The sequence below is a fragment of the Zingiber officinale genome, chromosome 9A (genome assembly GCF_018446385.1).
Source record: "Zingiber officinale cultivar Zhangliang chromosome 9A, Zo_v1.1, whole genome shotgun sequence".
In the NCBI taxonomy this organism is placed as follows: Eukaryota; Viridiplantae; Streptophyta; class Magnoliopsida; order Zingiberales; family Zingiberaceae; genus Zingiber; species Zingiber officinale.
The window spans coordinates 97154553-97181788 of record NC_056002.1 but is presented as its reverse complement, the minus strand read 5'-3'; the positions used below and the strand labels follow the sequence as shown (position 1 = coordinate 97181788).

Here is a 27236-nt window from a genome sequence, read left to right as displayed (position 1 = left end):
AATCTAATTGAACCTATGTTCTGTTCTCGTTTAAGCCCATTTGAGTCAATCTCAGACTTATTGATCAAACTTAGGTCCGTTTCATTCTTCCAGTGCCTATTGGATTAAGTCTGACCCATTAGAATAAATCCAATGTTTCTGATCAAATTTGACACAACGGAACTAATCCGGTCATATTTGATCAGCCCAACTTCTGTAATCAAGAATACCCAATTAATTCAATAATAACCTGGACTGGTTAAACCAACAAATAATTTAAACCAGCTTTAGGTATCATTGAATCAAATTGGTCTGCCTAAATCAATTAATAATTTAAACCAGACTTGGGTTTGATTGATCAAGTTGGTAGGGTTCTATTTTCGATAAATTGAACCATAATTTAATTAAATATTTATTTATTAATTAATAATACATTCCTATATGTATTTAATTAATTAATAAAAATATTTAATTAAATTTACCTACTGTTCATGTCCGGGAAAAAAAAATATGCACCTCTTTTTTTTTTTAATACATTTTTTTTAACACAATTTTTCACTGTGCACTACTGTTCATGCATGCAAGAAAACGAACAGGTTTTTTTTTCCAATCGATTGAAGAATCGATTAAACACAGACATACTGTGCCGTCAAAATCTACTGTTCATGCGATTTTTTTTCGATGTTTAATCGATTCAAACTTAAAATTGAATCGATTCAGATATTTTCTCTACAGTGCTTCGTTAAAACGAGAACTGTTCATTTTACTCTTGAATCGATTCATGAATCGATTCAAGTGCATGCGTTTTACTGTGCTTCGTCAAAAAAGCAGTATTCACGAATTTGAATCGATTGAATCAAAATTTCAATCGATTCAATTCAATTGAATCGATTGGTTAATCGATTCAATTGATGAACAGTGTTACTGTTCATCTTCTTCTTCGCGACAGAAGAAGAAAAAACGTGAGCTTTTTCGCCTCGATTTCCATGCTTTCAAAATTATACATGCTCTGATACCATTGTTGGTAGTTTTGAGAGCATGAAAACTAAAACGAAGCAATTAAATAAAGCGGTAACTACTCACATGGATCTCCCGAAGAACCGCAACCGAAGACGCCGGTCGATGAAGAGATTGCTGCTGTCGGAAGCACGATCACGGAGCAACCGAAAAGTGCTTCAAAATTCACGAGCCAAATCCCAGCCTACGGATGTTCTTCCTTTGCTCGCACACGATCACCTCCAATGCTCCTCTACTCTGATCACCTTTGCAACACAATTCGTCGTTCCATTTCTGATTGCCTTGGACGCCTCTTATAAGAAGGCTAAGGAGGACGAAGGGGAAAGGACGCCCCTTCATCTCCCTGGCGTTTGCAGCAAACATGCGTTTGCAGCAGCGAAAGGGACGAACCTTTTCGTTTGCCAAGTGTAACACCCAACATATATAACCTGCTACGCGAGTCCTAGGCGAATCGAGTGGACGACGACACGAGCAAGGCACCGTCCGCTGGCCATCCGCACGAGCAGGCCATCATGCTAGGGATGATAGTCATTGGTCTATGCTCCTGGTGTTGTCTAGTCGTTAACCCAATGCTTTTCCAACGCTTTTCCATGTAGGTAGTCTCATTGAAGTCAGTTCTATGTTAGGATCATCGGAGGTTGAGGTTAATAAAAATCTATCAACTGAGGTTCCTCATCATCGTGCAAGTATTGGAAGTCGGGACTTAATGGAATCCTATTGCTACTGAGGGCGTCAGCCCAACACACCGGGTCATGATATGAACTATGAAAGGATCTTATTTATCCTCTCTTTCTTCCTCATGGATTGTGATCGAGGTAGGTTCTCCTAATGGTGTCAATTCGAATGGGTCAAGTTGAGTTCAGGTTGAATTGGAAAAAATATATATAAAAAATCTCAATCTGAACCCAAATACAACTAAAACCCCTAAATCCAGTGGTGTAGCCACCCTTGGGTTAGGGTAGACTCCAACCCCAATCATAAAAAAAAAAAAAAAAAAAACTAAGAAAAATTTTAGCCCCACCATAGTATTAATTTCCTTTTAAGTTTTTTACCTATTAAAATTGAGCAACTTTTTTCCTATTATATTTGGTTTAGTTAAAATTGCACGTTTGAAACTTTAATTAAACTAAAAATTTTGCAACGCTTTACCCCTCACCTACACGATGGTTCTGTCGCACGCCGCAAGAGCAAGTAGAGCCGCCACCTTGCTTGTTCCTCCTCGTAGTCGCAAAGCCACAGATGCGAAAGATTTTAGTTTTTGATTCTCTTTGTCTTTTCCTTCACTAGGTTTGAGCCAGGGATGGAGCCAGGAATTTTATATCGAGAGGGCGAAATATATGTGTTTATGTTGAGGGGAGGCGACCATGTCGTTGCCTCCCATTCTCCTCTCTTTCACCCCCTATTCCTATACCTTATACATTTTTTATACTTAAAATTATTCCGTCCCTAGTTTGGGTAGATCTGTTCTTCTTTAGAATGAATATCTTTTGACCTCCTTTTTCGACTATGTAATTTTTCTATTTCTTGAAGATATTAATATTATTTATGATACAGTGCATAATGGTAGGGTCCGGTCGTCAAAAGTCAAGGGGGTGTGACAGTCAAAAGTCAAGGGGGCATGACAGTCAAAAGTCAAGGAGATATGACAGTCAGAAGTCAAGGGGGTGTGGCAGTCATAAGTCAAGGGTACGCGGCAGTTAGCATACAGAGTAGGACCACCTGGGGCCATCCGGCGTATAAAGCCAGGGCGGGGTCTGTCGGTCAGGAAACTAAGTCTGCGGCGTGACGCATGATCAAGGCGAAGCCTGACCTGTCTTCACCGATAGGGTTTCCTCAAGTTAGCCCGCGTAAACAGACTTGCCATTCTCGGTCAGGTCTGAATCATAAAAGCAGGAAGAAATGAACTCCGATCGCACCCCTCCATCCATCCAGTATGTTCATCATCACTTAACGGACCGACCTGGGCTGCCTCGATCACACCCGAGCAGGATAGAAAGCACTACGCGACAACAGGTCAGGGAATCGTAACCACCTGTCAGAGAATAGCTACTGCATGTCAGGGAATATTCCAACGGTTAGGGTCATCTGCAAATATAACCTTCCTCCAATCTATATGAGAAAGATGCGTGTCCTCCACCACTTGACAAAGTCCTGACACCCGACATCCTCTGGCAGGGGTCAGTCTCCAGAAGGTATGCACTGTCATATAAAAAGGGACGCCCTCTCCCCTACATAGGTACCCTCACTCGCACACTTGTCTCCTACTTTTCTTCTTCCTTCGTACAGTATTCTTCTGGGGAAAAAGTTCTTTCCTTGAGCGTCAGAGGGCCTGCTCCAGGGACTTTTTCCCAAGTTCTTGGCCTCTAATGTTCCGTGTGCTTATCTTAGTGTGTGCAAAGTTCTAGTATCGCCGACTCAGGTCCAACAGTCCTTCAGGGCCATGTGGGGGTCCGTTCTCTGAAGCCCGTACGACCGCAGCATCATAGTCTCCTCCTCGTCAATGCCTGCGACACTTCATCCGGCCTTCATTTGACTCAAATTCCGGGCAGGATCAATTTGATGCCATTTGTGGAAACTTTCTTCACCTGTTCTGGAGTGTAAAGATGGAGGACACCGGAAGAATCAACGTAACCATGATGATGGGAGAGTACGAACAGTTCAAGGAAGCCAAGAGGCGGACAACCTCCAAAAAATAGACCACCGCTTCTCGACCATACAAGATGCCGACAGTTTCTAAAGATCCGACTCACGTTTCTGATAGAGGGTCTAAAAGAAAATAGCCTGAGGAGTTTCCTCTAGCCTTCTATCAGGAGTCGGGCGTCGATTATTATCATAAGGGACCGGACGGCTATAACAAGAAAGAGAAGCCGCATGCTTCTATGGCGGAAAGCTCCCTGCCCAAGGATTTGAAGAAGGGTAAAGCTATAGCCCTCAGGCAGGATCCTAGAGTGGAGCCTGAGGAGCAAGTGCCCTTCTCTACAAGGATACTCAAGGAAAAACTACCCAAGGGGTACAAGCCTCCTGCTATCGAAAAATATGATGGTAGCCAAGACCTGGAGGATCATCTCCACAAGTTTAGGAACGCTACACTGTTGCATCAGTACATCGATGCTATCAAGTGCCGAGTGTTCTTGAACACTCTATCTGGCTCGACACAGAAATGGTTTGATGGATTGCCAAACGGGTCCATCACCTGTTTTCATGATTTCAAGACTATCTTCCTGCGCCACTTCACTAGCAGCAGGAAGTACCAAAAGATGGATCACTGTCTCTTCGCTCTCAAGCAAGGGCCAACCGAGCTCTTGAGGAGTTATATCAGGCACTTCAATCAGATAGCTCAGGATGTTCCATCCGCTACCTCCGAAATATTAATGAGCGTCTTCTCCCACGGATTGGTAGAGGGAGAGTTCTTTCGAGATCTCATTCAAGATCCTGTAAAGAACTTCGATGAAATGCCGGGGAGGGCCTTTAGTTACATCAACGTGGAGGAATCTCAAGCGGCTTGGCAGAAAGCAGACAAGGCGCCTGCTTCCACCAACAAACTAGAGAAGAGGTCACCTAAACCGCCAACCCAACCTCTTCCGCGAGTCCGGGTGTCAGACCGAACTTTCCACCCGGTCAGGATCCCCGGTCGGCCCAACTCGTGGCTGTCGTCCATGCACCGCGGCCTGGTCACTGGGGCCCTCGTTACTGTACTTATCACCGGTCCCACACTCACATCATGAGTGACTGCTTCCAGTTCGCTCGTGACTCCCGGCGCGTAGCCGAGTTGGGCCTTCCCCCACCTGAACTCGCACCTAAGCTTCAACGGTTGGTGGATAGCCAACAGGTTGCCGTAGGTCTGGCAGGTAAACCCTGGCCTGATAATGCTGGGCAGGGAAGTAAGTAGCCTGGTCAAAACCAGGAGTTAGAGAGGCCTAGGAGGAAGAAAACCGGGGCAACGCGACCATCCGAGAGATCGGCATGATCTCTGGGGGGCCCACAGACGAAGATTCTGCCAGGGCACGAAAATCTCATGAGCGTCGTCTAGAGATACATACTGTAGAATGCAACATGGAGCAAGCTGTCGGGCCCATAATTAGCTTTGGGCCACAGGATCTGGAGGGGCTGGAGCTTCCGCATGATGATGCTCTCATAATTAAGGCCGTCATAGCCAACAGTCGCGTGGCCAGAGTTTTCGTAGATACCGGGAGCTCTGTCAACGTGTTGTCCAAAAGTGCATTCAAGAGCATGCAGATTGACGCCAGTGAGCTCCAACCTGTGACTACTTCATTGTACGACTTCACCGGCAATGAGGTACGACCCATGGGCCAGATCAAGATGGCAATATCTTTGGGTAGTGAATCGCTGGTGCGGACAAGGAGGAGCACCTTCATAGTCATGGATTCACCTTCCTCATATAACGTCATCCTAGGGAGACCGACCCTGCACGAGTTTCGGGCAGCAGTTTCTACTTTTCATCAAAAGATCAAATTCCTTGTGGGAGAATGGGTCAGGGAAGTCAAGGGAGAGCAATTGGTCTCTCGCAGATGCTATATATACATGGTGAAGGTGGAGGCTCGTAAGGCCCAAAGAACCCAGGATAGCAGGATCCACGTCATCCAAGAGGAGCCTTTGCCTATAGCAGAGGAGCTTATCCCTTGGGAGGAGATTAAGCTATATCCTGAATACCCTGAAAGCATCACCCGCATATCCAGTGACTTGCCCATTGAGGTCAAGACGGACTTGGTCTAGTGCTTGACTCGCAACAAGGATGTTTTCGCTTGGTCCCCTGAAGAGCTACCCGGAGTCAAGCCCGAGGTGGTCGAACATAAGTTACATCTTCTACCTGACTCTTGGCTGGTTAAGCAGAAGAAGAGGAATTTCTTGACTGAGTATAATAAGATCATCCGAGCTGAGGTGGATCATCACAGGAAGGTGGGTCATGTTAGAGAAGTACAGTTCCCGTCCTGGATCTCTAATGTGGTCTTGGTTTCTAAGCCCAATAATAAGTGGAGGGTCTACATCAACTTTCACGACCTCAACTGCGCTAGCCCCAAGGACTATTACCCGCTACCCAGGATCGATCAAATGGTGGACTCGATCTCAGATTGCGAGAGGATTTGTATGCTTGACGCCTATCAAGGTTATCATCAAATCCCTCTGGCATGGAAAGATCAATAAAAGGTCAGTTTCATTACGGCTGATGGTACCTTCTATTACACTGTCATGTCCTTTGCACTAAGGAATATAGGGGCGACCTATCAAAGAATGATGGATAAGATCTTTAGAGAGCACATAGGTCGTAATGTGGAGATTTATATGGGCGACATACTCATCAAGTCCACTCTAGCCGTTAATTTTGTAATATATCAAAAATATAGCAAGGATTTAAAATAAATGTTGATATAATTAAATGATTTTAATAGAAATAAATAAGTATATATATATATACCAAAAGCTAGGCTTTTAGTATACACTCTAACAATCTCCCACTTATACTAAAAGACTAAGCTGCCATATCTGTTGCCATACATCTGATTCCCAACCCTTCAACATGCCCATCAAAAGCTCTTGCCTTAAGGACCTTAGTGAAAGGATCTATAGGTCATCACCTGATGCAATCTAGGCAGCAACAACTTCTCCTCGTTTATACGATTTCTCGTATTGGGTGGTACTTGCGCTCTATTGTGTTTACTTGCCTTATAGACTTATGGTTTCTTCGAGTTTGCTACTGCACCAACATTATTACAATAAATTGTAACAATCTTTGGACAAACCAGAAATCATATCTAAGTCTATCTTGAGGTTATTGAGTCATTCAGCTTTTATGGCTACCTCAGAGGCTTGCCATATACTAAGCTTCTATGGTGGAGTCCAGAAAAACACCTATGCTTATCACTCTTCCATAGTTATGACTTTATCTCCTAAAGTAAACACAAAACCCCGAGGTTGGCTTATTATTATCCCTTTCCGATTGGAAGCCAAAATTCATGCAACCCACTAGGACCAAATTAACTGCCTTGTACGTTAGCATATAATCTCTAGTGCCTCTAAGGTACTTCAATATATGCTTTACTGCAGTCCACTGTCCTTGTCCAGGGTTACTTTGATATCTGCTAACTATGCCCTTGGCAAAACAGATTTCTGATCTCGTGCATAGCATATATTAGGCTTCCGATAGCCGAAGCATAAAGAACTGCCTTTATTTCCTTTATCTCCTTTGATGTCTACAGAGACATATCTTTAGATAAAGTTACTCCATCCTAAAAAAGTAAGAAACCTTTCTTGGAGTTTTGCATGCTTAAAACGAGCAAGGATCTTTTCGATGTATGAAGCTTGGAATAAGTAAAATATTCTTTTCTTGCGATCCCTTATTACTTTGATCTCAAGAATATATACATTCTCCCAAGTCCTTTATATCGAATTGTTTGGACAACCATACCCTTACTTCTGACAACATTTTGATATTGTTTCCAATTACCAAAAATGTTATCTACGTATAGTACAAGAAATACCACCACGCTTTCATCACACCTTTTGTATACACAAGACTTATCCAATTACTAAATGAATCCAAAGGTCTGGATTACTTTGATAAACTGGATGTTCCAAGACCTTGAAGCTCTGTATCAGTCCATAGACTGATTGAGCTTGCACACAAGATGCTCTTAGCCCTTTGCAATGAACCCTTCTGGTTGCTTTATATGGATGCTTTCTTCAAGACTTCCATTAAGGAATGCTGTCTTGACATCCACTTACCAAATAGATAAAAGAATCCGGATAGACTTAAGCATGAATACCAGTGAAAAAGTTTCCTTTTTCATCTAGCCTTGCTTTGAAAGTTTCTACCTTCCTGTCTATCCCTCTTTTCCTATTATAGACCATTTTATACCCAAAGGCTTTTATACCATTTGGTGGTTCTACAAGCTTCCAGATTTTATTAGAATACATATATTCTAATTCTGTGATTCATTACTCTTTGCCAAGATATTGCATCTTTATCTTGGAGTGCTTCGTCATATGTCCGGAGATCAGGTTCATGTCCTCTAGGGATCGAGTCCAAAAACTCTCCCAAAACATGAATCTTTTTAGGTTACCTAACAACCCTCCCACTATGACAAGGCACTTTTTGCAATTGTATATCATTTGTGATACGTGTTGCAGTTTCCTTGTGGTATCTCATCTTGTACAATTGGTACTAGATTAGACATGTCTTTTATTATTTCCTTAAGAACAAGTTTTCTTATGGGCACATGGTTTATTGCATAGTCCTTTTTCTAAAATTGGTCATTGATGCTAACAATGACCTTCTGATTTTTAAGACTATAAACCTACTTTCATTTCTCTAGGATAAGCCACAAACAAGTGAATTCCTGTCCAACTTATCATTGTCTCTCTTCAGCATATGTGCTGGACTACCCGAATCCAAATATGCTTCAAAATAAGCTTATGCCTATTCAGCAATTCTATATGAGTAGAGAGTTCTGACTTTGGAATGTACTATGTTCACTTCCGTTTACAGAGTATATCCTTAAAATGAATTTGGTAAAATAACTCATCATCAATCTACTTATTTCCATAAGAGTCCTATACCTTCTTTCTACTACACCATTCTGTAGAGGTGTACCAGGTGCAGTTAGTTTGGATTGAATCCCTACTTCTGATAAGTGACTCCTAAATTCTCCCAAGAGGTACTTGCCACTATGATTTCACCATAGTGTCTTTTTACTTTGTCGTTTCTCCACATCAGCCTAGTATTCTTTGAACTAATCAAAGTACTTAGTCTTGCGGTACATTAAGTAAATTTATTTGTATCTTGAATAGTTGTCTATAAAATAGACGAAATATTCAATACTACCTCTTGTCTGGATAGTCATAGGATCACACAAATCAGAATGAACCAATTTCAACATATCTTTGACTCCATACCCCTTAGACTTGAAAGCTTCTTGGTTAATTTTTCTTCCAAGTATAAGACTCGTAGGTTGGAAAGATTTCCACTACTAATGAACCCAAAAGTTCATCAGCTACCAATGAATCATACTCAAGTTAATATAACCTAGCCTTAGATGCCAAAGATATAATTGGTTCATTTTCGAATGTTACTTTCTCTTAAAGTTAGAAGATGTGTTACTAATTTCCATTTGTTGCATCGTGAGAGTTATTGGATTTATAAATTGCCAACCAACGTACCAGAACAGATAATTCCCTCTTTTTCTTAATAACAACTTTGTTATTAAAAGAGGCAGAATATCAAGTTCTTTGAATAGTTTAGAAACTGAAAACTATTTCTTGGTGCGTAAAGACAATTACTCAAAAATCCATGTTTTATTCTTATCAAAAGATAAACATCTCCCACTGCAACAGCTACCATTTTTACAGTAGCGCCCATGTAGACGGTGTTTTAATTTTCATTTAGTTGTCGGGTTTCCTGGAACCCTGCAATGAATTGCGGACATGATTAATGGCATCTGTATCTACACTCCAGGTTCTGGTAGATAACACCACTAAACATGTTTCTACTAATAAATTAAATACACCTATATTGTTCTTAGTTCTAAGAAGACAATCTACCTTAATGTCCAAGTCCTATTTCCAATCATTACAATTGGGATTACTAAGTCTTTTCTATAGTATGACTACTAGGGGATTGACAAATATTTTAAATCCTAAGAATCACAAAAATACTTGATCAAGATCAACTCCTTAAAAATCCCCATGAATTTTGTATGCCACGATAGTGTGGACGTATACAAAATCGAAGAGGAGATTTTATTCATTAATTTTATTATCTCGTCAACTTTACTTTATGACGAATAAAATTAATAGTTGATCTGTCTTTGATCAAATATTTGGTCAAAAAATTTTGAATTTAAAAAAATATTGATTCCTCAAACAATATTATTTAAATTCACCAACACCTCAAACACCGTGAATTTTGCATGCCACGTTAGTGTGGACGTATACAAATTCAACATTTGTAAAAGGAGGGTTTTAACCCATTAATTTTATTATCTTGTCAACCTAACTTTTTGACAAATAAAATTAATAGTTGGTATCATTTGGTCACACAAATAATAGCAGTGACTCCGATGGGAGGATACTATTAGATGTGTCTAAGTGTATACCATTACTTGACACTAAGTCCATTAATAAGATTATGCCCTTCCGTTGGGGAAGATCACACGCTCTTAATTAACTTCCTATAGTCATCCAAAAATGGAAGTCTGTTCTAGTGATCCACAAACAAGCTCATCCGTTATGGAGGAAGGCACTCAGAGCCAACGCGCAAGCTTGTTTGCATCACTTACAAACCAGTAATGGAGACCATGGGATTTACTTAAAAATCCCTCTCCCACTTAGTTATTTATAAATGAGGAATTTTAACTATGCTAGCCTACTAAATATGTAAACTAACATGCACACACAGCACAATATAAAAGCAATAAATAGAAAATTTAATTTTCAACTATTATGGCTTTTATCTTTAGTTGTCCTCCGTGTGTTGTCATCCCAAGCTGCTGCCATATTTGGCCACTGCCACCGGGTCTAGCTGTCGCATCCATCTTGCTCCTAGTTCCGCTGCGCCTCTGGTCCTTAGAAGGTTCCATGCTTTGCAAGATTCGATCCGCGACATAAATAGAATTTTACATTTTGATCCTATATTCCATAAAAGGAATGTACATGTATCTAGATCAAAAATAAAATCCTAATAAAACTAAATACAGCTCCTGCTGTATTTTATAATACAATCATGCACACACAATAAAATGCCCTTGACATGTCTAAGGGTCCAATTACACACATAATAACTATAAGCCATAATAGTTGGATCCTGAATCCACAAAGTTAGCACATCCTACTATTATCCTGCTTAAATTATGTATGACATGTGCATAATTAAACTAATACCAAATACACAGAGGCAAAACCCTAGCTCTGATACCAATTGTTGGTTGCTACTCGGAAAACCTAGAGGTTCCACTGTACAAAAATTTTGTACAAAGGTCTGAACCTTTTCCTAGCTACCATGTGTTCTTTTAAATTAAATTTTGGATCGCCTGCGGAACTTAACACGTTTGATCCAAAACTTAATCTATTTGTTCTTTTAGGTTTTGACTTGGATCTCCTGCGGAACTTAACACATTCGACCCAAATCACCTTAAGTTATTAATTCCTTTAAATATTAATTTCCATAATTGGTTCCCAGTACTGACGTGGCGAGGCACATGACCTTCTTGGATATGGGAGCAACCACCACCGACTAGACAAAACCTTTTATGGAAAGCTAATATTTAATTTCCTAAAATAACTTTAGGTTAACCGAAAAGAACAATCAAATCACAAGGAAAAATAAAACAAAAGAACACATCATCGAAAAACATATTCGAAATACTAGAATCGTAAGCCTCTTGTATTTAGTATTATTTCCAAAAATAACTAGTATGATGCGGAAAGAAAAATTACTAGTTATACCTTTTAGAAATACCTCTTGATCTTCTACCGTATTCCTCTTTTAACCTCGGACGTTGTGTGGGCAACGATCTTCCGAGATGAGAACCACCTAGCACCTTCTTCTTCCTTACAAGTTTCGGCCATCAAAACTTCTCCTAGGATGAAGAGGTTCGGCCACCACCACCATGCTCCAAGGGATGCTAGAAAAGAGGCTTCTTTTCTCTCCTTCTTCTCCTTCTTAGTTCCGGCCACCAAAGCTATCTCCACCATGAGAAGGTTTAGGCCACACAAAGGAGAGGAGAGGAAAGAAAGGGCCGGCCACACCCAAGGAAGAAAAGAGGGAGAAAAATAGAATAGAGTCGTTAGCCTTGAAGCCTCCTCTACCCCCTGTTTTATAATCCTTGGTCTTGGCAAATAAGGAAAATTTAATAAAAACTTCCTTAATTCTTTTGCCATTGAAAAGGAAATTTTATTTAATTAAAAACAATTTTTCTTTTCAATTTTGCAATGGCCGGCCACACCAAGAAATCTCCAAGCAAATAAAATTTTAAACACCAATTAAAACTTCCTTATTTGCTTCCGGAAATTTATAAAAATTTCTCAAAAATTTTTATCCCTTCATGATTGGTTTATAAAAAGGAAATTTAATAAATTAAAATCTTTCTTTTAAACATGTGGATAAAAAGAAAGTTATCTCTATAAATTAAAATCTCTTTTAATCTACAAATAAGGAAAGATATCAAATCTTTTCTTAATCTTTTGTAGAAACTTATAAAAGAGAATATTTAATTTTAAACTCTCTTTTAAATCATGAACATAATTAAAAAGGAAAGTTTTCTTAAAATTTAAAATCCTCCTTTAATCAACAAATAAGGAAAGATTTCAAATTTTGAACTCTCTTTTAAACATGTAGATGATTTACAAATAAGGAAAGTTTTTACCAAAAATTAAAACCATCCTTTTAAACTACAAATAAGGAAAGAGATTAATCTCTTCTCTTAATCTTTTGTAGAAAACTATAAAAGGAAATTTTTAATTTTTAAACTCTCTTTTAAAATCATGATATCCACATAAGAAATAATTTTAATAAAAATCCTTTTTAATATTCTAGTGGCCGGCCACCTAAGCTTGGGACCCAAGCTTTGGCCGGCCACCTACATGGCTCATCCATTTGGTCTTGGCCGGCCCTAGCTTGGGTTCCAAGCTAGCTTGGCCGGCCCCATTGGATGGGTAAGAAGGTGGGTATGCGGTGGGTATAAATCTCTATATACTAGAGGCTACGATAGGGACCGAGAGGAGGAATTGGTTTTGGTCTCCCGATGAAATTAAGCATCCCGTGTTCGCCCCGAACACACAACTTAATTTCATCAATAATAATTCATTCCACTAAAGAACTATTATTGAACTACCGCACCAATCCCAAATTACATTTTGGGCTCCTTCTTATTATGAGTGTGTTAGTCTCCCTGTGTTTAAGATAACAAATGTCCACTAATTAAGTAAGTTACAGACAACTCGCTTAATTAATATCTAGCTCCAAGAGTAGTACCACTCAACTTCATCGTCATGTCGGACTAAGTCCACCTGCAGGGTTTAACATGACAATCCTTATGAGCTCCTCTTTGGGACATTCTCAACCTAGATCACTAGGACACAGTTTCCTTCTATAATCAACAACACACACTATAAGTGATATCATTTCCCAACTTATCGGGCTTATTGATTTATCGAACTAAATCTCACCCATTGATAAATTAAAGAAATAAATATCAAATATATGTGCTTGTTATTATATTAGGATTAAGAGCACACACTTCCATAATAACTGAGGTCTTTGTTCCTTTATAAAGTCAGTATAAAAGGAACGACCTCAAATGGTCCTACTCAATACACTCTAAGTGTACTAGTGTAATTATATAGTTAAGATAAACTAATACCTAATTACACTACGACCTTCCAATGGTTTGTTCCTTTCCATCTTGGTCGTGAGCTACTGTTTATAATTTATAAGGAACCGATAACATGATCTTCTGTATGTGACACCACACACCATGTTATCTACAATATAAATTAATTGAGCAACTACATTTATCATAAATGTAGACATTTGACCAATGTGATTCTTATTTCTAGATAAATGTTTATATCAAAAGCTAGGCTTTTAGTATACACTCTAACAATCTCCCACTTATACTAAAAGACTAAGCTGCCATATCTGCTGCCATACATCTGATTCCCAACCCTTCAACATGCCCATCAAAAGCTCTTGCCTTAAGGACCTTAGTGAAAGGATCTATAGGTCATCACCTGATGTAATCTAGGCAGCAACAACTTCTCCTCGTTTATACGATTTCTCGTATTGGGTGGTACTTGCGCTCTATTGTGTTTACTTGCCTTATAGACTTATGGTTTCTTCAAGTTTGCTACTGCACCAACATTATTACAATAAATTGTAACAATCTTTGGACAAACCAGAAATCATATCTAAGTCTATCTTGAGGTTATTGAGTCATTCAGCTTTTATGGCTACCTCAGAGGCTTGCCATATACTAAGCTTCTATGGTGGAGTCCAGAAAAACACCTATGCTTATCACTCTTTCATAGTTATGACTTTATCTCCTAAAGTAAACACAAAACCCCGAGGTTGACTTATTATTATTCCTTTCCGATTGGAAGCCAAAATTCATGCAACCCACTAGGACCAAATTAACTGCCTTGTACGCTAGCATATAATCTCTAGTGCCTCTAAGGTACTTCAATATATGCTTTACTGCAGTCCACTGTCCTTGTCCAGGGTTACTTTGATATCTGCTAACTATGCCCTTGGCAAAACAGATTTCTGATCTCGTGCATAGCATATATTAGGCTTCCGATAGCCGAAGCATAAAGAACTGCCTTTATTTCCTTTATCTCCTTTGATGTCTGCAGAGACATATCTTTAGATAAAGTTACTCCATCCTAAAAAAGTAAGAAACCTTTCTTGGAGTTTTGCATGCTTAAAACGAGCAAGGATTTTTTCGATGTATGAAGCTTGGAATAAGTAAAATATTCTTTTCTTGCGATCCCTTATTACTTTGATCTCAAGAATATATACATTCTCCCAAGTCCTTTATATCGAATTGTTTGGACAACCATACCCTTACTTCTGACAACATTTTGATATTGTTTCCAATTACCAAAAATGTTATCTACATATAGTACAAGAAATACCACCACGCTTTCATCACACCTTTTGTATACACAAGACTTATCCAGTTACTAAATGAATCCAATGGTCTGGATTACTTTGATAAACTGGATGTTCCAAGACCTTGAAGCTTTGTATCAGTCCATAGACTGATTGAGCTTGCACACAAGATGCTCTTAGCCCTTTGCAATGAACCCTTCTGGTTGCTTTATATGGATGCTTTCTTCAAGACTTCCATTAAGGAATGCTGTCTTGACATCCACTTACCAAATAGATAAAAGAATCCGGATAGACTTAAGCATGGCTACCAGTGAAAAAGTTTCCTTTTTCATCTAGCCTTGCTTTGAAAGTTTCTACCTTCCTGTCTATCCCTCTTTTCCTATTATAGACCTTTTTATACCCAAAGGCTTTTACACCATTTGGTGGTTCTACAAGTTTCCATATTTTATTAGAATACATATATTCTAATTCTGTGATTCATTACTCTTTGCCAAGATATTGCATCTTTATCTTGGAGTGCTTCGTCATATGTCCGGAGATCAGGTTCATGTCCTCCAGGGATCGAGTCCAAAAACTCTCCCAAAACATGAATCTTTTTAGGTTGCCTAACAACCCTCCCACTATGACAAGGCACTTTTTGCAATTGTATATCATTTGTGATACGTGTTGCAGTTTCCTTGTGGTATCTCATCTTGTACAATTGGTACTAGATTAGACATGTCTTTTATTATTTCCTTAAGAACAAGTTTTCTTATGGGCACATGGTTTATTACATAGTACTTTTTCTAAAATTGGTCATTGATGCTAACAATGACCTTCTGATTTTTAAGACTATAAACCTACTTTCATTTCTCTAGGATAAGCCACAAACAAGTGAATTCCTGTCCAACTTATCATTGTCTCTCTTCAGCATATGTGCTGGACTACCCGAATCCAAATATGCTTCAAAATAAGCTTATGCCTATTCAGCAATTCTATATGAGTAGAGAGTTCAGTTCTGACTTTGGAATGTACTATGTTCACTTCCGTTTCCAGAGTATATCCTTAAAATGAATTTGGTAAAATAACTCATCATCAATCTACTTATTTCCATAAGAGTCCTATACCTTCTTTCTACTACACCATTCTGTAAAGGTGTACCAGGTGCAGTTAGTTTGGATTGATTCCCTACTTCTGATAAGTGACTCCTAAATTCTCCCAAGAGGTACTTGCCACTATGATTTCACCATAGTGTCTTTTTACTTTGTCGTTTCTCCACATCAGCCTAGTATTCTTTGAACTAATCAAAGTACTTAGTCTTGCGGTACATTAAGTAAATTTATTTGTATCTTGAATAGTTGTCTATAAAATAGACGAAATATTCAATACTACCTCTTGTCTGGATAGTCATAGGATCACACAAATCAGAATGAACCAATTTCAACATATCTTTGACTCCATACCCCTTAGACTTGAAAGCTTCTTGGTTATTTTTTCTTCCAAGTAAGACTCGCAGGTTGGAAAGATTTCCACTACTAATGAACCCAAAAGTTCATCAGCTACCAATGAATCATACTCAAGTTAATATAACCTAGCCTTAGATGCCAAAGATATAATTGGTTCATTTCCGAAGGTTACTTTCTCTTAAAGTTAGAAGATGTGTTACTAATTTCCATTTGTTGCATCGTGAGAGTTATTGGATTTATAAATTGCCAACCAACGTACCAGAACAGATAACTTCCCTTTTTTTCTTAATAACAACTTTGTTATTAAAAGAGGCAGAATATCAAGTTCTTTGAATAGTTTAGAAACTGAAAACTATTTCTTGGTGCGTAAAGATAATTACTCAAAAATCCATGTTTTATTCTTATCAAAAGATAAACATCTCCCACTGCAACAGCTACCATTTTTACAGTAGTGCCCATGTAGACGGTGTTTTAATTTTCATTTAGTTGTCGGGTTTCCTGGAACCCTGCAATGAATTGCGGACATGATTAATGGCATCTGTATCTACACTCCAGGTTCTGGTAGATAACACCACTAAACATGTTTCTACTAATAAATTAAATACACCTATATTGTTCTTAGTTCTAAGAAGACAGTCTACCTTAATGTCCAAGTCCTATTTCCAATCATTACAATTGGGATTACTTAGTCTTTTCTATAGTATGACTACTAGGGGATTGACAAACATTTTAAATCCTAAGAATCACAAAAATACTTGATCAAGATCAACTCCTTAAAAATCTCCATGAATTTTGTATGTCACGATAGTGTGGACGTATACAAAATCGAAGAGGAGATTTTATTCATTAATTTTATTATCTCGTCAACTTTACTTTATGACGAATAAAATTAATAGTTGATCTGTCTTTGATCAAATATTTGGTCAAAAAATTTTGAATTTAAAAAAATATTGATTCCTCAAACAATATTATTTAAATTCACCAACACCTCAAACACCGTGAATTTTGCATGCCACGTTAGTGTGGACGTATACAAATTCAACATTTGTAAAAGGAGGGTTTTAACCCATTAATTTTATTATCTTGTCAACCTAACTTTTTGACAAATAAAATTAATAGTTGGTATCATTTGGTCACACAAATAATAGCAGTGACTCCGATGGGGAGGATACTATTAGATGTGTCTAAGTGTATACCATTACTTGACACTAAGTCCATTAATAAGATTATGCCCCTTTCGTTGGGGAAGATCACACACTCTTAATTAACTTCCTATAGTCATCCAAAAATGGAAGTCTGTTCTAGTGATCCACAAACAAGCTCATCCGTTATGGAGGAAGGCACTCAGAGCCAACGCGCAAGCTTGTTTGCATCACTTACAAACCAGTAATGGAGACCATGGGATTTACTTAAAAATCCCTCTCCCACTTAGTTATTTATAAATGTGGAATTTTAACTATGCTAGCCTACTAAATATGTAAACTAACATGCACACACAGCACAATATAAAAGCAATAAATAGAAAATTTAATTTTCAACTATTATGGCTTTTATCTCTAGTTGTCCTCCGTGTGTTGTCATCCCAAGCTGCTGCCATATTTGGCCACTGCCACCGGGTCTAGCTGTCGCATCCATCTTGCTCCTAGTTCCGCTGCGCCTCTGGTCCTTAGAAGGTTCCATGCTTTGCAAGATTCGATCCGCGACATAAATAGAATTTTACATTTTGATCCTATATTCCATAAAAGGAATGTACATGTATCTAGATAAAAAATAAAATCCTAATAAAACTAAATACAGCTCCTGCTGTATTTTATAATACAATCATGCACACACAATAAAATGCCCTTGACATGTCCAAGGGTCCAATCACGCACATAATAACTATAAGCCATAATAGTTGGATCCTGCATCCACAAAGTTAGCACATCCTACTATTAACCTGCCTAAATTATGTATGACATGTGCATAATTAAACTAATACCAAATACACAGAGGCAAAACCCTAGCTCTGATACCAAATACATTTATCTATATTACATGTAAATTCCTTTGTGGAATACAAGATCGATAAATGTAAATTTTTATTCTTTTTGTTGCGGCTTGTATCCTTGCTATGCGTGGTGCTATTTTGAGGACCAGAGGCGCGACGGAGAAGAAAGCGAAATAGTCGCGACGACTTGATCCATTGGTGGCATATTGGAGGGCAGCGATCCATTGGCGGCATATTGGAGGACAACGTTGGATGAGGCCATAATAGTTGGAAATTTTATTTTCATATTTATTGCCTTTATATGATGTTTTATGTGTTGTGATGTGTGCTGTGATGTGTGTTGTGATGTGTGCGCATGTTAAAAGTCCTCGATTTAAATAACTAAGTAGGAGAGGGATTATTTAAATAAATCCCACGGTCTCCATTATTGGTTTGTAAGTGATGCATTCAAACTTACGCGTTGGCTTTAAGTGTCTTCCTCTATATTGGATGAGTTTGTTTGCGGATCACTAGATCAAACTTCCTCTATGGATGATTATAAGAAATTATTTAGGTATGTGTGATCTTCTCCATCTGAAGGGGCGCAATCCTAATTAATTGACTAAGTATCAAGTAATGGTATATACTTAGGCGCATTTAATAGTATCCTCCCCATCGGAGTCACTACTATTATTTGTGTGACCCAAGATGAACAAACTATTAATTTTATTTGTCATAAAGTTAGGTTGACAAGATAATAAAATTAATGGGTAAAACCTCCTCTTACAAATGTTTAAATTAGTATACGCCCACACTATCGTAGCATACGAAATTCAGGGTGTTTTGAGGTGTTGGTGAATTTAAATTATATTGTTTGAAGAATCAATATTATTTTAAATTCTAAAGTTTTGACCAAATATTTTATTTTGTGATTCTTAGGATTTCAAAATGGCTTTCAATCCTCTTGATGTTATTTTAAAAGAAAACAAACTTACTGGTCCAAATTATATTGATTGAAAACGAAACTTGGACATTATCTTAACTGCTGAAGAATACAAGTTTGTACTTCTTGAGGTCTGTCCTAGCGTGCCTGATAAGGATTCTAGTGAAGAGGAGATAGAGAGACATAGGAAATGGATCAAGGCAGATGAGATGGCGCGGTGTTACATTTTGACTTCTATGTTAAATGTGCTACAACATCAGCATCAGACCCTACCCACCTCCTATGACATGATGCTCAATCTCAAGGAATTCTTCGGACACCAGAATCGGGCTGCCAGGTAGGAGACCATGAGAAACCCTCGTAGAAAGGAGAACAATGAAGGTATATCTTATTCATTAGTGGTTGAAACATGTTTAGCGGTGTTATCTACCGGTACCTGGTGTGTAGATATGGGAGCCACTGATCATGTCTGCAATTCATTGCAGAGGTTCCAGGAAACTAGACGACTACATGAAGGAGAGATCACCGTTTACATGGGCAATGCTATGAGAGTGACGATTGTTGCAGTGGCAGATGTTTATTTATCTTTTAATAGGAATAAAACTTTGATTTTGAAAAATTATCTTTACGTACCATATTTTAGAAAGAACTTGTTTTCAGTTTCTAAATTATTTATGGATGGATATTCTGTTTCTTTTGATGATAAAGTGGTTGTCAAGAAAAATAGGATGATTATCTGTTCTGATGCGTTATTTGGCAATTTGTATACTCTTAATTCAATAACTCCCACGATGTAACAAATGGAAATTAATAACACATTTTCTAATTCTAATAAGAGAAAGCAACGTTCGAAAATGAACTAAACATATCTTTGGCATCTAAGGTTGGGTCATATTAACTTGAGTAGGATTCAAAGGTTAATAGCCAATGGACCTTTGGGTTCATTGGTAGTGGAAAACTTTCCGACCTGCGAGTTTTGCTTGGAAGAAAAAATGACCAAGAGACCTTTTAAGGTAAAGGAGTATATAGCCAAAAAAGTGTTGGAATTGGTTCATTCTGATTTGTGTGGGCCTATGACTATCCAAGTAAGAGGTGGTTTCAAATATTTTGTCTCTTCCATAGACGACTATTTGAGATATGGGTACATTTACTTGATGTGTCGTAAGTCTGAGTGCTTTGATAAGTTCAAAGAGTACAAGGCTGATGTGGAGAAACGCCATGGTAAAAGTATCAAGACACTACGGTCTAATGTTGGTGGAGAGTACCTCTTAGGAGAGTTTAGGAGTTACTTATGAGAGGCCGGGATTCAATCCCAATTGTCTGCACCTAGTACACCCCAACAGAATGGTGTGACGGAACGAAGGAATATGACTCTTATGGAAATGGTTAGATCAATGATGAGTTATTCAGAATTACCAAATTCATTTTGGGAATATGCTCTGGAAATGGCGGCGTACATTCTGAACTTGGTACCTTCTAAGTCAGTACCTTCTACTCCCACAGAATTGTGAAATGGGCGTAACCTTAGTTTGAAACACATTCGGATTTAGGGTAGTCCAACACATGTGTTGAAGGGAGACACTAATAAGTTGGAATCACGTACAGAAGTTCCCTTATTCGTGGGATATCCTAGAGGAATGAAAGGTGGTTTGTTTTATAGTCCTAAAGATCAGAAGGTCATTGTTAGCTCCAATGCCCGATTTTTAGAAGAGGACTACGTAATGAACCATAAGCCCATGAGTAAAATTGTTCTTGAGGAAATAAGAGAGGACACTTCTGTTAGTAAGAGCCCTAGAGCCACTCATTTGATGATTGTATTATGGACTTATTGTATCATATTCTTATATAAATAAAGGCATTTGTTTTTGATTATTATACTTACTTGTATTGGTGCCAAATAAACTAAGTATAATAGCGTCCTTGAGTAGAAGGTTTTTACCTATATCAATCGGTTAGTTGAACTGATAGTGAGATGATATAGGGAACATCACTCTTAATCATTCTTAGTCAAGTATTACCATTCAGGGACAATGTTAATGCAATAAGACTAGCATGTAGGTCAACTCGATGACTTGATCTCACAAGTCATGGATATAGAGATATCAAGTTGACACATGAGTATGCATTGGAGAATGTATACTGAATGACCTGCCATGAGAAAGTATCATGGATCGTTATATGAGTGTCATATACTTTCTCATGTGGCTATTAGTATGACTACTAGTCCTTAGACCTGAAGTCACCATGGTTCCCTACATAAGGAGTTATGTACTTAGGTTTTATCAAACATCACCCGTAACTGGGAGAACTATAAAGGCGATTACTGGGTATGTAACGAATTATGCAGAGGGATGTGAGTGATGTAGATGGGATCTATCCCTCCTATATGACGGGAGCGACATCGATATTCTTGATAAAGTGATACCACGAAGTGCATGGCCATGCCCAAATGAGTCAATATGAGATATTGAGCTCATTTGATTTAGTGAGTCTACTTGGAGTTCAAGATTTAGATTGATTAGAGGATGACACGGTCTATACCTCACATTGATCAATCTAGATGTCTAGGATAGAAGGACACTTGTTATATATTGTGAGGAGTCACAATTAGTAGTCACAAGGTGATGTTGGATCTCAACATTCTTGTAACTTGGGTAGTAATGATGTGTTGCTAGATACCGCTCATTACTTATGCTTCTAAAAGGGTTTAGGAGCATTACCAACGTTACAAGAACCTATAGGGTCACGCACAAAGGGCAATTAGATGGAGATTAGGTTCATTTGATGAACCTAAAGGATTAGGTTCATGTGATGAACCAAATTGGATTAAGAGTAATATAAATTATGCTAATTGAGTTGGACTCAATTTGGTTCATGTGTTAAATGAGTCTAATTTGGACTTAGACTCATTGAATTAATTTAATTCAATGAATATAGATTCATTAAATTAAAATTGACTTGAACCAATGGTTAGATTAGATCAACCAAGAGAGAGAAGTGGTCAAGTTTGACTTGACTTGAGAGGAAGATGAAAGGTCAAGTTTGACTTGACCATTTGCCACCTCATTGGTGAGTTGGCATTGAGTGGGCCAATGATAATGCTCCACATCATCATGGTTACTTAAGTGAGATGTCACCTCATGGGAGTTACCAAGAGTTGTGACTCTTGATATTCCATGGATGTTACAACCTCCACTAAAGTGGCCGGCCACTTTGATTTCATGAGGAGAGTTTCATTTTTGTGGTAACTCCATCATCTTCTTCCTCTCTAGCTTTCTTCTTGCTCTCCCTCTCCTCCATTACTGATCTCTAAGGTTGCTAGCACATCCTTAGAGATTTTTCTCCATCTCTTGCTTGTGTGGATACACATAGAGAAGTGTCTACTTTGACACTTTCGAGATCCGGCGAACCGAGGACAAGCGAGATTGCGAAGGGCTTCACATCAAGGGTATATTCCTTCTCCTTTGTAGATCTACTGTAGATCGAGGTTTAGAAACTCGTACTCATAAGTTTTTCGAAAGTTTTATCTTCTCATGGATCTGGTGGCGGGGGTTTCGGGGTTTCCGCGACGCGAAAAAGCGGTTTTCGCGGCCCGAAAAACCCAACAGTGGTATCAGAGCCACGTGCGAAGACTTGTACAAGTTTAGTTTGATTTTTTATGAAAAATATAGGTTCTGTGATATTCTGTAATTTTATGATTTTTAGAGTTTTTATGGGTATTTTTCTCGTAGAAGCGAAGCACAAGTGTTTCGACACTTGTAGGCTTCGACTACCGAGAAGCTTTTTCCGAAACGGCAAGGTTTCACCCCAAAAATTTTTGGGACAGCGGACTAAGGCGCTGTAGGATCGCTTAGGGACACTCGGAATGGTTAGATCACGGGTAGGGGCGCTGCCCCTGGCCCCGCAAGGGGATTCGTTCCGCGATTGCGCCCGAAAACTGCTAAACGGGACCGCCGGGAATTCTTACTCGTAAAAATTATAAAAATTGGTATTAAAATTGTAGAAAATTATAGAAAATACATAATTTAGAATTATGTATAATTTGTGATAGTCATGGCCCAAAAAGACCCAATTGGATTGGTATATTTTGTGTTGTAATTCATAATACGACCTGCGTGCCGTCATGTGATTGTGTGTGCTGTATTTTTATACGCGACCTGGGCATCGTGCCTTTCTCTATTTATTCTTGTTGTAAATTAGTTTAGACTCGAATGTAACTTAAGTTTCAAAATTGTAATGTACAAAATTGGAGCCGTGGAAGGTCCACTCGAGACGGAGTTACGAGGAGGGCGCGAGCAACACAAGGTGGTCAAAGGGAGGAGCTTGAGAAGCTGTTGACCCTAGGTTGACCATCCGATCTTCTCATTGGCTTGAGAAGATCGTAGTAGGGCCATGACTAATCACGAATTAATTTAATTAATTGCTTGTGTGTATGTGATGCATGATTAGTAATTAATTAGTGCCTAACGATTAGATTAGATCTAAATCGTGTACAAGATGCACCCTTTCGATTAGATTAGATCTATCGCATATTTGATACACATCGACGATTAGATTAGATCTAAATCGCGTCAACTCTAATGCCTACCATGCCGTGATACCTATCACTACCTTGATCACATGTGTTGTTGAATCTGCCAAAGCAGAGCAACATATATTATCTTGGTAGGGTACGGAGGGATAATCTTGGTCCCGCTTATCAACGCATGGGCGAATACAAACTCAATTAGATTGAGTATTCCTAGTTAACTCTGTTGGATCGAGTACAATTATAGGCATTCTTCCAACGGTTGGAAATATAAGACATAATCACATTTATATTAATTCTTGGGCGTATTAGCCAAAGCTAACTCAAGTTTTAATATAACTGCGGATAATGATCCTATAAACAAGAGTTGCATAGAGATGTAATTGGTAAATCGTTACCTACCGATCATACTAAATCTTGGGCGTATTAGCCAAAGCTAACTCAAGGGTTAGTATGATGTGGATCTTGTCCCACATGAATTATAGAATTCAGTGGGAGCATCATTTAGTTAAAGGCCTAATTAAATGATTTAAAAGAATATGATATTTATTTTTTTGTATTTTTCTGTTGTAGATAACCATGACGTTGAATACGAACACCTTCTCTCTGCGTTCTGTCCTTGAGAAGGACAAGCTCAACGGAGCAAATTTCCTGGACTGGTACAGGAACTTGAGAATAGTTCTCACCCAGGAACGTAAACTGTACGTTCTGGAGCAGCCCATTCCGGAGGCTCCTCCTGCCAATGCCACGCGAGCAGACAAAGATGCTTACAAGAAACATCAAGATGACACATTAGATGTGTCCTGTCTAATGCTCGCGACAATGAACTCTGAGCTTCAGAATGATTGGGTACATATGTTCTCAAAATGATTGGGTACATAGAAAACCTACAGAGGTTGGGGTTCCCGCTTGGCCAAGAGCTGGCCACTGACCTGATCTTGCAATCCTTGCCGGATAGCTATAGTCAGTTCGTTCTAAACTACAATATGAACAAAATTGACAAGCCACTACCCGAGCTGCTTAGTATGTTAAGAACTGCTGAGCTGAACCTTAAGAAGGCAAAGCCCCACACTGTTCTGATGGTTCAGAAACACAAGGGCAAGGGCAAGCCCAAAGGCAAAGGAAAGTCCCAAGCCAAGGGCAAAGGCAAGGCACTGAAGCCTAAAGGAGGGGTCGCCAAGGATGCTACCTGCATCCACTGTGGTCAGACCGGTCACTGGAAGAGGAATTGCAAGGTGTACCTGGAAGATCTTAAGAAGAAGCGAAGTGAGACTTCCACTTCAAGTATATATGTTATAGAAGTCAATCTATCTATTTCTTCATCATGGGTATTAGATACCGGATGTGCATCTCACATTTGTACTAATGTGCAGGCGTTGGCATTGGCGAAGGGCGAGGTGGACCTACGCGAGGCAATGGAGCACGGGTTGCTGCTGTTGCTGTAGGGACTTATTTTCTATCTCTGCCCTCTGGGCTTGTATTAGAGTTGGATGATTGTTGTTATGTGCCTGCATTAACTAAGAACATAATTTCAGTTTCTTGTTTGGACAAGAAAGGTTTCTCTTTTATTATAAAGGACAAATGTTGTTCTGTTTATTTAAAAGATATGTTCTATTATAGTGCACCTCTGATGAACGGACTCTACATTCTAGACCTTGAAAGCCCTATCTATAACATAAATACCAAGAGGTTCAAGTCAAATGAGCTGAACCAAACTTATCTCTGATACTGTCGCTTAGGTCATATAAATGACAAGCGCTTATCCCATCTCCATAAGGATGGTTTGCTGGACTCATTTGATTTTGAATCTTATGAGACGTGCGAGTCATGCCTATTAGGCAAGATGACCAAGACTCCCTTTAGTGGGCACAGCAAAAGAGCGACTGATTTGTTAGGACTCATACATAGTGATGTATGTGGCCCTTTCAATGTCGCTGCTAGAGGCGGTTATAGGTACTTCATCATATTTACTGATGACTTCAGTAGATATGGTTATGTGTACTTGATGACACATAAGTTAGAATCTTTTGAAAGTTCAAAGAATTCAAGAATGAAGTACAGAACCAGCTTGGCAAGAGTATTAAGATACTTCGATCAGATCGAGGTGGTGAATACCTTAGCCATGAGTTTCATGACTATCTAGCTGAGTGTGGGATCCTATCCCAACTCACTCCTCCTGGAACACCACAGTGGAATGGTGTATCTGAAAGGAGGAATCGTACCCTATTAGATATGATACGATCTATGATGAGTCACACAGATCTTCCGACATACCTTTGGGGCTATGCTCTAAACACGGCAGCTTTTATACTCAACCGAGTTCCATCCAAGGCCGTGATAAAGAGACCATATAGGATATGGACTGGGAGAGATGCCCAAGTGTCTTTCATGAGGATTTGGGGTTGTGAGGCTTACGTTAGACGTAAGGTCTCAGACAAATTAGGACCCAAATCCGACAAGTGCTATTTCATTGGATATCCCAAGGAAACTAAGGGATATTACTTCTACATTACCAGTCAGCACAAGGAAGTTGTGGCAAAGACTGGGGTCTTTCTAGAAAAGGACTTTGTTTCTAGAAAGACTAGTGGGAGTACGTTTGATCTTGAAAAAGTTCAAGATGCGGACCATAGCGCTGAAGCCTTGATGGAAATTGAACTGGAACCACAAAGTGTTGTGGATGATGTTGTTCCACAAGGAGTTGAGGAACAACAACCAGTTCAAGTAGACATACCTCTTCGCAGGTCTAATAGGGTACGTCGTCAACCTGAGAGATACTCATTTCTCTTATCTGACCATGATGACATTGTGTTCATAGAGGATGAGCCTACCACCTATCAGGAAGCTGTGATGAGACTAGATTCCGAGAAATGGCTTGAGGCCATGAGATCCGAGATGGAATCCATGTACACCAACCAAGTATGGACTTTGGTTGATCCACCTGAAGGGGTAAAACCCATTGGGTGTAAGTGGGTCTTTAAGAGAAAGACTGACATGAATGGACTTATCTATAAGGGTCGCTTGGTAGCTAAAGGTTTCAAGCAGATTCATGGTATTGACTATGATGAAACCTTTTCTCCAGTAGTGATGTTTAAGTTTATTCGGATCATGCTTGCTATTGCAGCTTACCATGACTATGAGATATGGCAGATGGATGTCAAAATCACGTTTCTGAATGGAAACCTGCTCGAGGATGTGTACATGACACAACCTGAGGGTTTTGTAGATCCATAGCATACTAGCAGAGTATGCAAGCTGCATAGGTCCATTTATGGACTAAAGCAAGCTTCTCGGAGCTGGAATCTTCGATTCAATGATGCAATCAAACAGTTTGGTTTTATCAAGAACGAAGATGAGCCTTGTGTCTACAAGAAGGTTGTAGGGGATATAGTTGTCTTCCTCATATTATGTGGATGACATATTACTCATTGGCAGGGACATCCCTTTGCTTCAGTCTGTCAAGACCTCGCTAGGGAGTTGCTTCTCAATGAAGGATTTATGTGAGGCATCCCGCATTCTAGGGATACAGATCTATAGAGATAGATCTAAGAAATTTTTTGGCCTAAGTCAGAGTACATATATTGACAAGGTACTCCTTCGGTTTGCCATGCAGAACTCAAAGAAGGGATTTCTGCCGATGTCACATGGCGTAAGTCTTTCGAAGACTCAAGGTCCCTCTTCTAGAGAGGAGAGAGACCGCATGGATCAGATCCCTTATGCCTCAGCCATAGGAT

General features: G+C 39.0%; 1 protein-coding gene across 1 annotated transcript; it reads left to right on the top strand.

The window, feature by feature from the left end:
* The first annotated feature begins 3875 nt into the window (after positions 1 to 3875).
* Positions 3876 to 4885, top strand: LOC122019358. The gene is made up of 2 exons (XM_042576830.1): positions 3876 to 4688; positions 4736 to 4885. The coding sequence occupies exons 1-2, from the start codon at positions 3876 to 3878 to the stop codon at positions 4883 to 4885; spliced, it is 963 nt and encodes a 320-aa protein (XP_042432764.1).
* Positions 4886 to 27236: the final 22351 nt, after the last annotated feature.